This window comes from Orycteropus afer, unplaced genomic scaffold (assembly GCF_000298275.1).
Source record: "Orycteropus afer afer isolate SDZICR_OR568_19922 unplaced genomic scaffold, OryAfe1.0 scaffold00014, whole genome shotgun sequence".
Lineage (NCBI taxonomy): Eukaryota > Metazoa > Chordata > Mammalia > Tubulidentata > Orycteropodidae > Orycteropus > Orycteropus afer.
Genome location: NW_006921601.1, coordinates 13,223,461 through 13,240,393, shown reverse-complemented (window position 1 = coordinate 13,240,393; position 16,933 = coordinate 13,223,461). Strand labels below are relative to the sequence as shown.

At 43.4% G+C, this 16,933-nt stretch overlaps 1 protein-coding gene across 1 annotated transcript; it reads right to left on the bottom strand.

Annotated features, from left to right (window-relative positions):
• Positions 1–13,011: 13,011 nt before the first annotated feature.
• Positions 13,012–14,622, bottom strand: LOC103209548 (calcitonin-like). Its single transcript, XM_042782864.1, has 3 exons — positions 14,537–14,622; positions 14,142–14,273; positions 13,012–13,210 (listed from the first exon to the last, which is right to left on the bottom strand). Exons 1-3 carry the CDS (start codon positions 14,620–14,622, stop codon positions 13,012–13,014), a joined length of 417 nt encoding a protein of 138 aa, XP_042638798.1.
• Between the last annotated feature and the right edge of the window lie 2,311 nt (positions 14,623–16,933).

Sequence of the window (16,933 nt, the reverse complement as noted above, 5' to 3'; positions counted from 1 at the left end):
GAAAGAGGGGGAGGCCTTCAAGGAGATGGATTGATACGGTGGCTGCTATGATGGGCTCAAGTATAGCAGGGATTGTGGGGCTGGCACGGGATCGGGCAGTGTTTCATTCTGCTGTGCATGGGGTCGCTATGAGTCGAACGACTCGATGGCACTTAACGACAACAACAACAAGAACAACTCTCTGCCCATACATTCAACACCTTAAATGAAAATCAACACATTCTTTGAAAGATACAAACTACCAAAACTTACTCAAGAAGAAATAGATAACTTTAATAGTCCTACAGCTGTTAAAGAAAATTAATATGTAGTTCAAAACCTTCCAACAAAGAAAACTTCAGGACCAGGGAGTTTCACTGGTACATTTCTCCAAACATTTTGGGACAAAAGAACAATTCTAAACAATCTCTTTCAAACAATAAAAGAGAAGGAAACACTTCTAAACTAATTTTATGAGGGCAGCATTACTCTGACCAAAACTAGAAAATGATGTGACAAGAAAAGTATAAACTAATATACTTTTCGAATATAAACACAAAAATTCTTCAACAAAATATTAGCAAATAGAATTGTCTTAGTTACCTTGTGTTGCCATAATACTGATACCACAAGTGGCAGATTTAAAGAAGAAAAATTTATTGTCTCACAGTTTTAAAGGCTGGAAGTTCAAATCAGAGCATCGGGAAGGGCCCCTCCTTATTGATACCCCTGAGCATTCTTTGGCATTCCTTGGCTTGTGGAGGGCTCTTAACATGGCACCTGTGTGTGTTTCAGTGTTTGTACTCCCCTTTGTAAAACACCATGCAGAGGAATTAGGTTAGGACCCACTCTCTTCAAGTATAACTCATTAATGTAACAAAATAAAACCCCCATCTCCAAACAGGGTCATCAAGTTCAGGGATTAGGACTTCCTATGTTTTTGAGAACACATCTCAATCAATAATAATATTATATACGTGATATACTTATGATATATTTATGAGGTTTATCCTGTGAATGCAAGGTTGTTTTAACATTTGAAAACTGATAAGAGATTAAAGAAAAAAAAAATCCCATGATCATATCAATAGATGCAGAAAAAACATTTGACAAAATTCAGTATCCTTTCATGATTAAAAAAAAAACTTTTCAGCAAAGTAAGAACAAAATCTTTCTTAGCCCTGACAAAAGGCATCTATTAAGAAACTTATAGCTAACACAATATTTAGGAGCTCTGGTAGTGATACTGCCTCAGAAACCCAAGGAGGGGTCGCTATGAGTCGGGTCCAACTCGACAGCACATTAACAACAACAACCACAGCATATTTAATGTTGACAGTTTATTATTTTTTGCTACATAACAACACCGAAACTAAAACATTAGTTATCTCACAGTTTCTGTAAATCAGGCGTTTGGGGATGGCTTAGCTGGGTGTCTCTTGCTTAGGGTCACTCATGATGCTGTAGTCAAGATGTTAACTGGGGCTGCAGTCATCTGAATGCTCAATTCGTTCTAGAGGAGTTGATTCCAAGCTCCCTTGTGAAGATGGCTATTGTCAGGATAGAATCAATGTCTTGCCGTGTAGGGCCCTAATGGGACTGCTTGTAACATATCAGTTGATCCTCTAGAACAAGTGATCCAAGAGAGCAAGTGAGAAGCATAGCACAGTACCTTTTATGTTCTAAACCTAGACATCACATACCATCCCTCTGCCACATTCTATTTGTTGGAAGCAAGTCACTGAGAAGAATTTACACTTAAGGGAAGGGGTCTGTATTTTTAAAAGAATCATATCAAAGAATTTATGGACATTTTTTTTTAGCCACCACAAAGACTGAATAGAACTTCTGCCCTCACTACTTCTATTTAACATCATACTGAAATCCTAGCCAGTACAATAAGACCAGAAAAGAAGTGTAAGACATGACAATTTAAAAGAGATAAAACTGCACATATTTTTGTTCTTCACAGCCAACATGTCTGCTGCATAGAAAAATCTTAAAGATGTAACAAAAAAGCTCATAAAACTAATAATTGAGTTTAGCAAGGTCACAGAATGGAAAGGCAATGTATGAAAACAAAAAAAAAATGGATTTCTATATACTAGCAATGAACAGTTAGAAACAAAAAAAAATAAAGTACCATTCATATTAGCACCAAAAAGAAATAAACCTAAGAAAAATAAGTCTAACAAAATATGTGCATTCTACTTTGATAAGTAGTGACTAGGGTCTTACAGGCTTGCAAGCAGCCATATAAGAGGCAACAATTGGTCCTTCCTAGTCTGGAGCAAAGAAGAATAATGAAAAACAAAGATGCATGGAAACAATTAGTCCAAGGGACTAGTGGACCATGCGAACCTCAACCTACATGACTTTAAGACAAGATGAACTAGATGGTGCTCAGCTACCACTGTCAACCACTCAGAAAGGGATCAGCACAGGAAATCTTGGATAGAGTGGGAGAAAAATGTGGAACAAAACTCAAAATCATAAAAAGACCAGGCTTATTAGTCTGATAGAGACTGGTGAAACCCCCAAGACTATAGCCTTAGTTGCCCTTTGGGCCTGGAATTGAACTCACTCCCATGACTTCCAGCCAAACAATAGACGAGTGTATAAGGTGAACATTTATACCAGGTAGGTACACTCATTAGAATAATTAATCATGGGACATTAGAATGGCAGTATTTGCACAGGGAGATAACACAGATGACAGGAATGCATAGGAAAGAAGGATACAGGGAAAAGGTAAGTACAGGGATGAAATGGGAAGAGAACAGTTACATCATGGGCCCTGCAATCAGTGTCATGAAACAAAATATGGATGAACTGTTGCATGGAAAATGAATCTATAAACTTTCACCCAAATCACACAAAAAAAATTTTTTTTAAGTATGTGCAGGATCTCTGTGCTGAAAACTAGAAAACAACAATGAAACAAATAGAAAAAGATATAAATATTTATTGTGTTCATGAATTGAAAGACTTAATATTGCTAATATGCTAATTCTTCCTATATTTATCTATTGATTCAGCACAATTCCAGTCAAAATCTCAGCAGAAGTTTTGTAGGCATTGACAAGCTGAGTCTAAAATGTATAGAGAAATATGAAAGATTTAAACATCCCAAATGATTTTGGAACAGAAGAACAATGTTCAAGAACCCATGCTGCCTGATTTCTAGACTTACTTTACTGTTTGATATTATCAAAAGGACAGATACATAGGTCAGAATATATAGATACATAAAACAGAATGGAGAGTGCAGAAATATACATACACAAATATAGTCAGTTGATTTTTGACAAAAGTACAAAGGCAATTAAATACTGAAATGATAGTCTTTTCAACAAATGACATTGGAACTATTGGATATCCTTATGCAAATAAATGAACCTCAACCTATATCTCATTTTAAACATGAATTAAATCAAAACAGATCATATACCACAGTGTAAAACATAAAAAAAGAAAATTAAAATGTAATCCACAGACTGAGATGTTGTTGTTGTTGTTGTTATGTGCCGTCAAGTCAGCCCCAACTCATAGCGACCTCTCCTTGGGTGGTATCACTCCAGAAGTAGATTGCCCAACCTTCCTTCTGAGGAGTGGCTGGTGGATTTGACCAGCTAGCCTTCTGGTTAGCAGTCAAGTGCCTTAGGCACCATGCTACCAGAGCTACTACAGATTGAGATAAGTATTTGCAAATCACATATCTGATAATGTTCATGTATCCACAACATATAAAGAACTTTCAAAATTCAACAATAACAAGCAACCAACTAAAAAACTGAACAAAATTTGAACAGATACAAAAATAATAAATCAGTGGCAAATAAGTACATGAAAAGATGTTTGGCATCATAAGTCATTAGGAAAAGCAAATTAAAACTATAATGATACTCTACATACTCATCAGAATGACTAAAATTTAAAAATAAAAAACTGACAATATTAAGTGCTAAAAAGGATATGGAGTAACTAGAACTCTCAGACATGGCTGGTGGGAATGCACAATAGTGCAGCCACTTCAGAAAATAGTTCGGCAATTTTTTATAAAGTTAAATGATTTAGCAATCCCACATCACAGTATTTACCCAAAAGAAATAAAAATGTATTATATTAGTTTCCTAGAGCAACTGTAACAAATTGTCACAAACATGGTTTTTAACAACAGAAATATGTTCTCTCACCATTGTGGAAGTCTGAAGTCTGAAATCAAGGTGTCAGCAGGGATGCACTCCCTGCAGAGGCTTTAGAGGTTTGTCTAACTTCTAGTGTTTGCCAGTTTCCTTGGCTTACAGTCTGTATCACTCGTTCTCTGCTTCTTGTTCCAATCACCTTCTCATGCGCATCTGTCTGCTCCTCTGTACGTCTCTTAAAGAGATACTGGGCATTAGATTTAGGACCCACCTAGATTATCCAGGATAATCTCATTTTACAATCCTCAATTTAATTATATCTACGAAGAGTCTTTTTCCAAATAAGGTAATACTCACGAGTTATAGATATTAGAACATAAACATATCTTTTGGGGGAACACCATTTGAGTCACTATACCTCTCTTCACATAAAAACTTGTACATGAATGTTTATAGCAGTTCTACTCATAAATGTCAAACACTGGAAAAAACCCAAGTGTCCTTCAATGGGTGAATGGATAAACCAACTATGGCATATCACATAATGTAATATATTACTCAGCAACAGAAAAAAAAATAATGATATGCTCAACAACAGGAATCAATCTCATATGCATTATGCTAAGTAAAAAAAAAAAAAAACCAGACTCATACTGATTCCACTTATATGTATTCTAGAATATGAACTACCATAGACTTGAACCAAGTGTATCCAAAAATACGTTTTATAGGGAACACAAACAGAATAGTCATTGCCAGAGGTTGAGGGCTGGGGGAGCAATTGACTGCAAAGGGGAAGCACGAGGGAATTTTAGAAAGTGATGGGACTATTTTGTATCTTAAATATGTTGGTGATTGCATGACTATGTATTTGTCAAAATGCCTAGGATTGAACAGTGCCTAAAGCACTTGACTGCTAAGCAGAAGGCTGCTGGTTCAAACCCACCAGCCACTCCTGGAAGGAAGGTTGGGCAATCTACTTCCATAGTGATACTGCCTCGGAAACCCAAGGAGGGGTCACTATGAGTCGGGGCCAACTTGACGGCACGTAACAACAACAACAATTAAATTCTGAAAAAAGACCCTGGGCTAGGCTCTGTAAACTCTATTTTCCTTTACCAGCTGCTCCCCACTAGGCTCTGCCAATTGTTGTTGGGTGCCATCAAGTTGGTTTCAACTCACAGCAACCTTGTGCACAAAAGAGTGACACAATGTCCAGTCTTGCATCATTCTTACAATCATTGATATATTTAACCCCATTGTTGCAGCCACTGTGTCAATCTATCTCCTTAAGTTCTTCCTCTTTTTAACCGACCCTCTATTTTATCAAGCATGATGTCTTTCTCCAGAGATTGGTTCTCCTGATAATATGTCCAAAGTATACGAGATGAAATCTCACCATCCTTGCTCTAAGGGGCATTCTGGCTGTACTTCTTCCAAGACAGATTTGTTTATTCTCTGGCAGTCCACGGTACATTCAATCTTCTTCACCAACCCCATAATTACAGATAATTCAAATACATCAGTTTTCCTTTGGCCTAACTGGTACATCATCCACATTTCACATGCATGTGTTGTTATGTGCCATCGAGTCGGACCCGAATCATAGCGATCCCTCCTTGGGTTTCTGAGGCAGTATCACTAGGAAGTAGATTGCCCAACCTTCCTTCCGAGGAGTGGCTGGTGGGTTTGAACTGCCTCCCTTCTGGTTAGCAGTCAAGTGCCTTAGGCACTATGCTACCAGAGTTCCTGGCAACTGAAAATACCATGCCTTGGGTCAGGCGTACCTTAATCCTCAAGATGATATCTTTGCTTTTTAGCACTTTAGATGTCTGCTGCAGCAGATTTGCCCAATACAACACATCATTTGGTTTCCTGACTGCTGCTTCCAAGGGTATAGATTGTCGATCTAAGTGAAATGAAATCCTTGACAACTTCAATATTTTCTCTGTTTATCATGATGTGCTTATTGATCCAGATAGATATCAAACAAAGGAAAAAAGTATTATCTTTCAAATGGTATAATGCTTCCTTTAAAAGTTGGAAATAGAAATACCATATGTTCCAGCAATTCCACTACTAGTTATCCTGTAGAAGTAGGACCCATGACACAAATAGACACATGCACATCCATGTTCATCACAGCACTGTTCACAATAGCAAAAAGTTGGAAGCAAGCTAAGTGGCCATCAACGGATGAATGGATAAACAAACTACGGTACATACACACAGTGGAATACTTTGCAGAGACTAATGATGAGCCTGTGAAGCACCTCATAACATAAATGAGCCTAGGGGACGTTATGCTGAGTGAGTCAATCACAAAAGGACAAATATTGTAAGGAATCACTATTATAAAAAGTCAAGAAAAGGTTTGGACACAGAAAAAAGAAATTCTGTCAAGGTTACCAGGGGTAGGAGAGGAAAGGAGGGTAAACCACTAACTAGAGGGTAGACACATATTGACTTGGGTGAAGGGAAAGGCTACATACAGTAAGAGGGAACTCAAAACAAAATGATTAAGGCAAAGGAAAACACTGGGAGGAGCAGAAGAGTTAAATGTAACAAAAGCAAATACCATTACAACACAATGCTGCAATAACAGTAATAACAATAAGGTGTAGTGCCTAAGGCATTTGACAGCTAACCAAAAGGCTGGTGGTTCAAACCCACCAGCCACTCCTCCTCGGAAGGAAGGTTGGGAAATCTACTTCCATAGTGATACTCCCTTGGAAACCCAAGGAGGGGTCGCTATGAGTCAGGTCCACAGCAGTGGGTTTGGGTTTTTTTGGTTTTTGCATTGTTAAAGAAGCATTCTTACAGCCTCTGGTTCTTTACACATATGTACCCCCTTCTTTGGGAGTTCTGGTGGTGTAGTGTCTAAGGCATTTGACTGCTAACCAGAAAGCTGGTGATTCAAACCCACCAGCCACTCCTCAGAAGGAAGATTGGGTCATCTACTTCTGTAGAGATACTGCCTCAGAAACCCAAGGAGGGTTTGCTATGAGTTGGATGTGACTCAAGGGCAGTAAGTTTGTTTTTTGGGTTTTTTTACAAATGAATACATAGATAACAAGCTGAACAGATGTGGGGAGGTGAATGGGACCACACCCATGAATATATATGTTGTTGTTGTTGTTGTTGTTATGTGCCGTCGAGTCGGCCCCTACTCATAGCGACCCCTCCCTGGGTTTCCGAGGCAGTATCATTACAGAAGTAGCATTGCCCAACCTTCCTTCCGAGGAGTGGCTGGTATATATAGGTTTGACAAAGGATGTTTCTACATATGCATTTACAGGTGCTGCAAATATATCCAGGAATATAGTAGAGCATACAGGGGGCAAAGTTATGCAAACTTCTTAGCCATAACCAAACACCTTGAGGGAATGAGTTGCTGGCCCTGGAGTATCAGGACCATAGTCTCAGGGAACATCAAGTTCAACTGGCATAACACAAAGACAATGTTTTACCTGCTACTTTGGTAATAGCAACTGGGATCTTAAAAGCATGTGAGTGGTCATCTAAGGTGAAACTATTGGTCTCTCTATATACAGAGCAAAGAAAAACAAAGAAAATCGAAAACACGTGGAAATAATTAGTCCAGAGGGCTAATGGGGCACACAGACTTCAGCCTCCAAGACCCTGAGATCAGAAGAACTAGATGGTATACCCACTTACCACTACTGACCACTCTGAAAGTAATCATATCAGAAGGCTCTGGATAGATTGGGAGAAAATGTGGGGGAAAAAACATAAAACAGATGACTGCTGTTGAACAGACCACTTTGAAGGGGATCACAAAAGGAAGTCCTACATAGAGTAGAAGAAAACTGTGGAACAAAACTCAAAATCATTAAAAAGAGAGAAAAAAAAAAAAAAAAGACCAAACTTACTGGTCTGATGAAAGATTGATGGAATCCCCAAGACTATGGCCCTTAGGCCCCCTTCAAGCCTGGAACTGATCTCAACTTTCAGCCAAACAACAGACAGGCCTATAAGGTGAACAATAACACCAAGGAGGTACAATCCTTAGCACAATCAACCATATGAGATCAGAAGAGCAGCATTTTGCCTAGAGATAAAGCTCAGAAGGCAGGAAGGGGTAGGAAAGAAGGAGAAGTGGAAATGGTGCACACAGGAAGGAAATGAGAAGAGTGCTATTACGTTGTGGGGATTGCCATCAATGTCACAAAACGTAATATGTATGAATTATTGAATGGAAAATCAATTTACTCTGTAAATTTGCACCCAAATTACAATAAAAAGTTATATATATTCCTTTTCTGGCTTCACTATTCTATTTTAGCAAGTTGTATAAAACAACATGCATAAAAAGTACATTGTGCCATATAATTTCTGTTACTTGTTACTAGTTGATTTATTTATATGTAAAACCAAAAATGTATTATTTTTATACACATTTTCAAGTGGGGATAGAAAGACATTGGGCTGGGCTCTGCAAACCACATTTTCCTTTACCAGATGCTCTCCATTAGGCTCGACCAATTAGGGCTGCCAAATGCAAAGAAAAGACTTGCTCCTTCCAATTTTGGTTTGTTTCTGTCAATGTGTCCTACAATATTTTTCTGCTCTGGCAGTGAAGTTGGTTTTGTTTTGTTTTGCCATATTCCTAGACTAGCCTTGAAGGGGCTCTGGTGGCATAGTACCTAAGGCATTTAACCAGAAGGCTGGTGGTTCAAACCCACCAGCCATTCCATGAAAGGAAGACTGGGCAATCTATGGCCATAAAGATTTACCACCTCAGAAACTCAAAGAGGGGTCGCTATGAGTCAGAATAGAGTCAATGGCAGTGAGTTTGGTTTTTGGGGGAGACTAGGTTTTGAGGAGGAGCTCTGGTAGAGTAGTGCCTAAGGCACTTGACTGCTAACCAGAAGGCTGGCAGTTCAAACCCACCAGCCACTCCTCGGAAGGAAGGTTGGCAATCTACTTCCATAGTGATACCACCTCAGAAACCCAAGGAGGGGTCACTATGAGTCGGGGCTGACTCGACGGCACATAACAACAACAACAACAAGCTTTTGAGGAGTTCTGGTGGCACAATGCCTAAGGCATTTGACTGCTAACCAGAAGGTTGGTGGTTCAAACCCACCAGCCACTCTGAAGAAGGAAGATGGGGTAATCTAAAGATTTACTGCCTCGGAAATCCATTGGGGGTCACTGTGAGTTGGAATAGACTCTATGGTAGTGGGGTGTTTGGAGACTAGCCTCCTTGAGTCCCCTCAGGTGAGCCCTTTCTCTGTGCTCTGAAAAGCCTTCTCTAAACGTCTAGATTGTAATCATCTCACCATTTTCCTTTGTTCCCCCGGAGTTGCAGATGGTAGCTGCTTCCTATAGCTTCTATCTCTATGCTACCTCTTGCTCCCCTTTGCCTTTTCAGTACTCTAATAACTGTTTAGCCAGCTCCTTACATTAAATTCTTCTTGTTAAAATTAGTGATGTGGTTTCTGTTTTCCTGACTAGAACTTGACTGATAAAAAAGCAAAGTCTTTCCTGTGCCCTACAAAGTCCTACCTGATCTGTCTTCACTACTTCTCTGACCTCATCTCCTACTTCTCTCCCCCCTTACTTACTGCCAATTCATAGGAAATACAGAAGATATAGGAACATGTTCAACCTAATCACAGCCATGCAATCATCAAAATTAGAATGTGGGAAACTATTTGGACAAAAAAACCCTAGTCTGCCCAACAGATAAATTGCAATGGGGGAAAAAAAAAAGTTGTAGGAGAAATCTCCAAATTAGAAGGACTTAAAAGATATCAACTAATAGCAATATGGGGACCTAACTGGAACTGTGATTTTTTTTTGTATGCATATAAGACAACTGGGACATCTGAACTATGACTGAATGTGTTATTATATAAAAGAATTAAGAAATTGTCAATGTATTTTAGATATTTTTGTTATGTTAATAGAGCCTTTCCCATTTAGAAATATATTGTGAAATATTCGTGGATGTATATTGATGTATGGGAAGGGCTATGTATCAGGAAGGTGGGAAGATGGAGTATAAATGTAACATTGACCATAAACTGATCATTGCAGAAGTCAAGTAATGAGTATAAGTGGCTCATTATATTACATAAATACTAGGTTGTTTGAATGCTTAAGTTTTTCCATGTGTCTCCAAAATCTGAGAGCCTAGTGTATAAGGCAGCTGGGTCTAAGAAAGGCTCACACGTGTTTGGAAAGCATCAGGAACCACTGTTGAGAAGCACATAATGTGCTGGTTTCAACAGTGAGTTCTGAAAACAAACACCTGGGTTAAGGTACTGACTCTGTCACTGCCTATCAATGTGGCCTAGGACTTCACTTCTTCATGCCTCAGTTTTCTCAGATGTTAAGTGGAAATAACAATATCTGCCTCTGAGGTTTTTGTAAAGATTAAATGAATTAATGGACATAAAGCACCTTAGAAAATCATCTGGTGCACTCAATAAATTATCACCATTACTATCATGTTGTTGTTACAGTCAGACCTGACTCATAGCGACCCCTCCTTGGGTTTAAAAAAAAAAAAATTGAATGAACCACCAGGGACTTGAACCAAGTGTATCCAAAATATGTTTTTAATCTCGATGAAGTTCACAAATGGCACAATATTGACATTTCCTTAAAGAAATTATACAACCATGTTCTTAGATAACAAGGCACAGCATAACCATTACCCTATGTCCCCAAGGGCCACAAGAGGTGGTGATTTCATGTCCCCCTAAGGCTTAGCAGAGCTGCTAAAATCAACACGATAGCTCTCAAAGAACCAATTTTTGCCACCAGATAAGCGGATGAGAGATGCCATCACATTTACCAGACAGAGAAGCAAATACAAAAATGATGCACAACAAATATGGTATTCACTCAGTTTGCATTCAGTTTCATTCCTTTCAAGTGACAAAGGTGCTTTTTTTCCTCAGTATCTAGTAGGATGCAAACACATGTTTCTTCTCAGGGCCTTCTCACCAAGTTGTTGTCACTAAAATTAACAGAAGTGGTGAGTTCAGCTTCACGGTAGCCTGGGACCAAAAAGAAGAGGAGGAGGAGGCAGGAAGGAGGGAAGAGAAGAGTGGTGGCATAATCACAATTATTACGGAGAAGAACATCTATTTACAGATGTGCTTCCTTAAACAGTATTGATGAATGATGCATATGAGATCCAGGCAGGTTTTGCATGGTAAAAGGAAATAAAACCAATTCAACTCTTAATAGGAGTAGTATATAGATAGGTGTCCAAGGCTGTAAATCTTTAACAGCTGGTGGGTTTGAACCACCAACCTTTGTGTTAGCAGCCAATAGCGTGCCACCAGAGCTCTTCATAATGTACCTATATATGTACGTGTGTGTGTGGTATGTATGCAGTATAGTATGTACATAATATATAACGATTACAGCCCTCTGGCCTGGATCTGTGAACAATGATCAAGGGTTGAGCTCTTTCTGAGTCTGGACTCATCAATGAGGTGTGAACCCTGTTAAGGTTTGCAGGTACCTCCCTTTCTGAATCCACCAAGCATTTTTTAATTTCTCTTCTCAGAAAGAGGACACTACATCTCTGAAGCCACCCCTAATATTCCAAACTCAAGCTTAGTTCTAGAAGGCACTCTACCTCAGGAGGAAGAACATAACTGAAGAAAATGAATCTAAAGATCAGTGGGCTTCAAAATGTGAATCTTAATCTCTAAAGCCCCTCCCCTTCCTTCTCTAGATACAAAGGCAGTCACCTTCTTCCTGGAGCCCCTCAGCTGCTCAGGCCTGAAGATCCCTGCGGCGCCGGCCAAAGGCATTGGAGCCCACGTCAGTGGGCACGAAGTTGCTCTTCACCATGCCCCCTGACCTGCTCAGCAAGCCTGCCAGCCGATGGGTCACACAGGTGGCAGTGTTGCATGCTCTCTTCTGGGCAGTCACACTGATTTGCAGGTAGAGAAAGAAGAGAAGGCCTGTTAAGTGTGCAGCTGGTAGGGAGGAGCCTGCTGCATGGGACCAACATAAAGAGAACTTCAGCTCTCCGACACACCACTTAACAATGAGTGTTTCTCCTAAACACAATTATTAAAGTTGTTAGGGGAAATTGCCTGGCAGGCTTTGCTACAAGTCCTTCCCAAAGACTATGAGAAAAAAAAAACGAGTACCAAGCCATGACACATGGTGAAACCCTGTGTCCACCCCCTAACTTCCCACTTACTAGAGTGGAAATGTCCCTTATGCAGTCCCTGTGGGACCAGGAAGGAGTGGTCAGCAAAGACCCAGCCCCATCCCAAGACACATATGGAGTATATAAAGGTCATACCCCAGCCACAAGCTCCACCCAAGTTTCCAAGGGAAATGAAAATCCCTAGAGTCTTACCTGGAAGAAGGTCCAGAGAACAGTTTGCAGCATCCTCTCCCAGAGGTGCTTACCTGCTCCATAGCACGCCATTCTCAATGCTTGAGCTGGTTCACAGGGACCACCCAGCAAGCCCTGGGTCCAGCTACCCTAAGGCTAAAGCTACTTCTAAGCATAGTCCCTAGGCACCTCAAGCCTTGAATGTTGGCCAGAGAAATGACCATTATAGCTCAGGTCCTTTTAGAAAAATAGGTTTATTCACCCCACAAAGCATGAAGGAAGTGCTTATTTTAGTAAATTTAGAAGCGGGAATTGAAGGGCTCTGCCACAAAACCCTCCAGAGTCTTGAGAAACTGTCCTTGTTTGCTCTGATCTTTAATCTGGTCTATGAGTCCTGCTCTTTCTCCTTCCATCCTGATATCCCTGGCATTCTCTGTCATAAGCAAAACTACCAATACCAGCTTGGATAGCAATCGGAGAAGGACCCACATGCATCAAATTCATAAGTGGAAGCAAGAAAGGAAATCATGAAGGAGTGGGAGGAGTTCAGTTCACATCCTGGGGCACCCCAAAGTAGGAGGAGCTGCCACTCTCAAAGCCGCTGACCATGTCCCTTTTCTTGCCAGGTGTTTCAGGTCCAAAGTCAATGCCAGAGAACGTATGAAAGTTGTTCAGATCCTGGGAGTAAGTGCCCAGCACGCAGGTACTCAGATTACCGCACCGTTTAGTTCTGGGGCTGTCCAGGCTGCAGGGAGAAGACATGCCAGACAGTACCATGCACCAGGCTTTGCCCCCGTGGGAAGTGACACTGGTTAGACCAGTGGGGGGAGGCACCTCAAGCAGGGGCAGGAGGGACAGGCAGGTGGGGAGCTCACACATCCTCCTTCAGGAGACTCAAAGGTCCACTGGGACATGGAAGTGTGAAGGCCTGGGGTGGGGAAGGGGTGCCCTCTCCCTGCATTCCACATGCTGCTCAGCCTTCATGCTCTGCAGAGGGGGTTCTCATGGCAGATGCAGGTGCAATGCATGCCTCTTCTGGGCAGTACTGAGGCCAGGTCAGGGGGAGGGCTCTGCTCCAAGTTCAGCACGTGAGGTGGGGTGGGGAAGAGTGTTCTCTCTTGGCAACATGCATCTCTCCACAGATGCTCTGCAGAGAGCAGAGAGCAGGCAGATCCTACACATCTGAAGAACCCAGACCTACCTTAGACACTGCTCTATCTGGCTTCATGTCTGCAAGGCATTTCACTTTGCAAATGTGAAATGAAGGCTCCTTGCAGGTGTGAAAGAACAGCATGTGGGTCAACCAAGTGGAGACAAATTTCTAAAAGCTCCTGAGATACAGGGGTCCATCCCCTGGCCTCACTTACCAGTCAGTTCTAACTCCTCCAGGGCTGGGAGGTCTCCTCAGTACAGCCAGACCAATTCCCAGAGTAAGTGATTCCACACCTCCCAATTAATTTCCTAACAGCCTGCGGAAATGGAACTTTTTATATATAGTTTAACCATAGTCCCTCCAGCTGCACCTGGCCTCTGTATTCAGTGGAGACTGAGAACAGCTGAGCCTGGTGAACTCCTGCTGGACTTCTGATGAGGTGTGTTCTCTCCTACCTCTGGGGATCAGTCTTCCTGGGTATATCAGGACCAAGGGAAGGCCTTGTGCTCTGTGGAAGCCTTACCTAGAGCCCTCTGTCTCCTGCTCCAGCTCACTGGCCTTCATCTGCACAAAGTCCTTCATCAGTGCAGCCAGCAGGAGGCGCGCTTCCTCTTCACTGAGTGTGGCAGGATCTGGGTGGCTCTCTAAGGCAGACCTGGGCAGTGGAAGCAAATCCAAGGCAGGCCCTGAGATCCCTGCCTGCCTCCTCCCCCTGGATAAGCAACCACCACTTCCTGGTCTGACTTCCCCTAAAGCTGTGGCTGTCTTGACTCCCAGGTGGGCGGGGCCTGAGGCCAGTGTCCATCCCAGAGTACTGATTCACCTAGAGGCTTGTGCCACACTAATCTCAGAGTGGAATTATCTAATCCGAGGGGATTATGAATGGGAAGGGAGTGCATTCCTGGAAGGGCTTCTCACCTGAATGGCGCTGCCTGGAGGTTGCCCACTTGGCACAGGACTAAGATGCTAAGAGCCAAGTAGGAAGAGAACTTCTGGAAGCCCATGGTGCCTCTCTGTAAAGACAGAATGACATTACCTACCACTGCACGGAGACCAAGCACTGCTTGCGAGCCCACAGACCTAGGTTCTAGTCCTGCCTCCCCAATAATTGCTGCGTGACCTCAGGTAGGTTACCTCACCTCCCCAAACCTCTGTGTGTTCATCTGAGGAATGGGCTGCTCTGATGCTCTGAAGACATTTTGAGTGAATGGCTTGTTGTTGTTAAGTGCTGTTGAGTCGGCCCTGACTCATAGCGACCCCTCCTTGGGTTTCCGAGGCGGTATCACTACGGAAGTAGATTGCCAAACCTTCCTTCCCAAGAGCTACTGGTGGGTTTGAACCGCCAGCCTTCTGGTTAGCAGTCAAGTGCCTTAGGCACTATGCTACCAGAGCTCCTAGTGAATGACTTAATGGAGCAGAAATAGGTGTGCAGGGGAAGGTGGGGGAGGGGAGGCCAGTCTGGTTCTCCTTTGTGGAAGAAAAAATAAAAGGTACCAAGAGCATGCACTCGTGTGTGGGAAAAAGCTACACACACGTGTGCATGTTCTGTCACCTTTTGCCCTAGTCGATGCATAGACCACCCGCAGACCCACCCTGCTGCACACCAGCGTCTGTCCTCTCCCGGACAGAAAAATTTGGGACCACTTTCCTCTCTGCTGGGCTTCCAGCCAAAGCGTGAGAAGGGAAGACAAAATGGGTAGGTTGGAAAGGAGCGCCAATCTCTCTGTCTGCAGGTTTAGATTTGGGGAAAGTTTAATTTAAGGTGCTAGTTACAGTTGCCTCCGGGCTCAGCTAGAACAGCTGGCGCTTTGCTCGACCGTATATTAGCAGCAGGTGCTGCTGGACGCCAGCATCGAGAGGCGAGCCCACTGCCCTGGTCAGCGGATCCCATTGCCCCAGGTCCCTGTCGGTTGCCCTATGAACATCCTTGGGCTGAAGGTGCCTATGAGACAAGCTCAAGGCTCCGCCTTCCCAGGAACCAAAAATAATCCCTAAGGATGCATACCACTCAGGGTACTTCCAACCCAAACTCAGGCTGGATCCTGAGCGGCGACCCGGACAAACGCAGAGGCGGCAGCCCAGCCGTCTTGGGTTTGTGGAGCTTCCGGCGCACAGGAGAGCCCTGGCGAAGCTCGGGGTTCACTGGCTCTCATCAGGAGAAAATGCAGGAGACAGCCCCAGCAGCCCGTTCTCCCGAGCCCAGAAGAAAGGGTGGCTAGGACTATCCAGCTGTAAGTCAAGCCAAGATGGCCATGGAGAGGCAAGCAGGCAGAGCAAACTGGATGCACTAACCGAGAGGCAGGTTATTAGAACGAGTGGAGTGGGGAGTTCCTCACCTGGCGACGCGCGTTTCTTGGCAGCGCCAGCAGCGGGTCCACCCGGAATGGACAAACACACCTGCTGTGGGCGTCTACTCCGCAGAAACCCGGGCTCTTATTGCAGTGATAGCAGAAGGGGGGTCCCCACGATCCCGCGCGGCCAATCCAAAGTGGCCAGGACCAGCCAATCAGAGGACTGACCGAGCTCCCATTGCGTCATTGCTCTCGCTTCCTGCACCCGGTCACTTGGGAGGGGCCCGTTGGCTCTCGCTGTCATTTGCATTGAGGTCAATGCTTTCGGTGGTGGAAAAACTGGGCCTGGAGAGAGCTAAGAGCTGAGATGTCCAAGAAGTAGGAGCAAGTTGGGGAGAACTAGGCATCACTGACCTGAGGGGCCAGAGCTTCTCTCGCCTCCTTGGACCCTCAGCTCCAACCTCTCACCCAGCTCGGGCCATCCCAATGGAGAACACTTCGCCCAGCAGCCTGGAGACCCAGGGAGGCTGTGCGGTAGCCCTGGGTCCTAAGGAGATCACAACTAATATAGCCCATAATGCGGAAAGATTAGTCTCTTTGGATCACCTAGGGTGTTCCGGGCGGCCCCTGGTGCCCTGATGCACTTATGCCTCAGAGAAGGTCATTTTGCTTCCAGTCTGATAGCCCGGTAACCTCCGGCACGTGTCTCTGAGGCGACTAAAGTGGAACTGGGGAAGGGGCTAAACTGGTTTAGCACAGAGAGTGAAATCTCCCCCACCCTGATCGCTGACCCTAGACTGCAGCGCCAGAGTTGGTTTTACACAGCTGCCTTTTAACTCTAGCCTGTTTGCGAAGCTGCCAGGCTGGGACAGCCTGTACCTATGTGTCTATTTCTTTACACACGCCTCCCCTGAGGGGCTGGAGAGCTGAGCGCTCTAGGATACAGCGCCCACGCGCGGAGGAGAGTGGGGTCTGCAAGTCCAAGGGGCAGCCTGCCAGGTTTCACACGCGCTGCGCTCGTAGG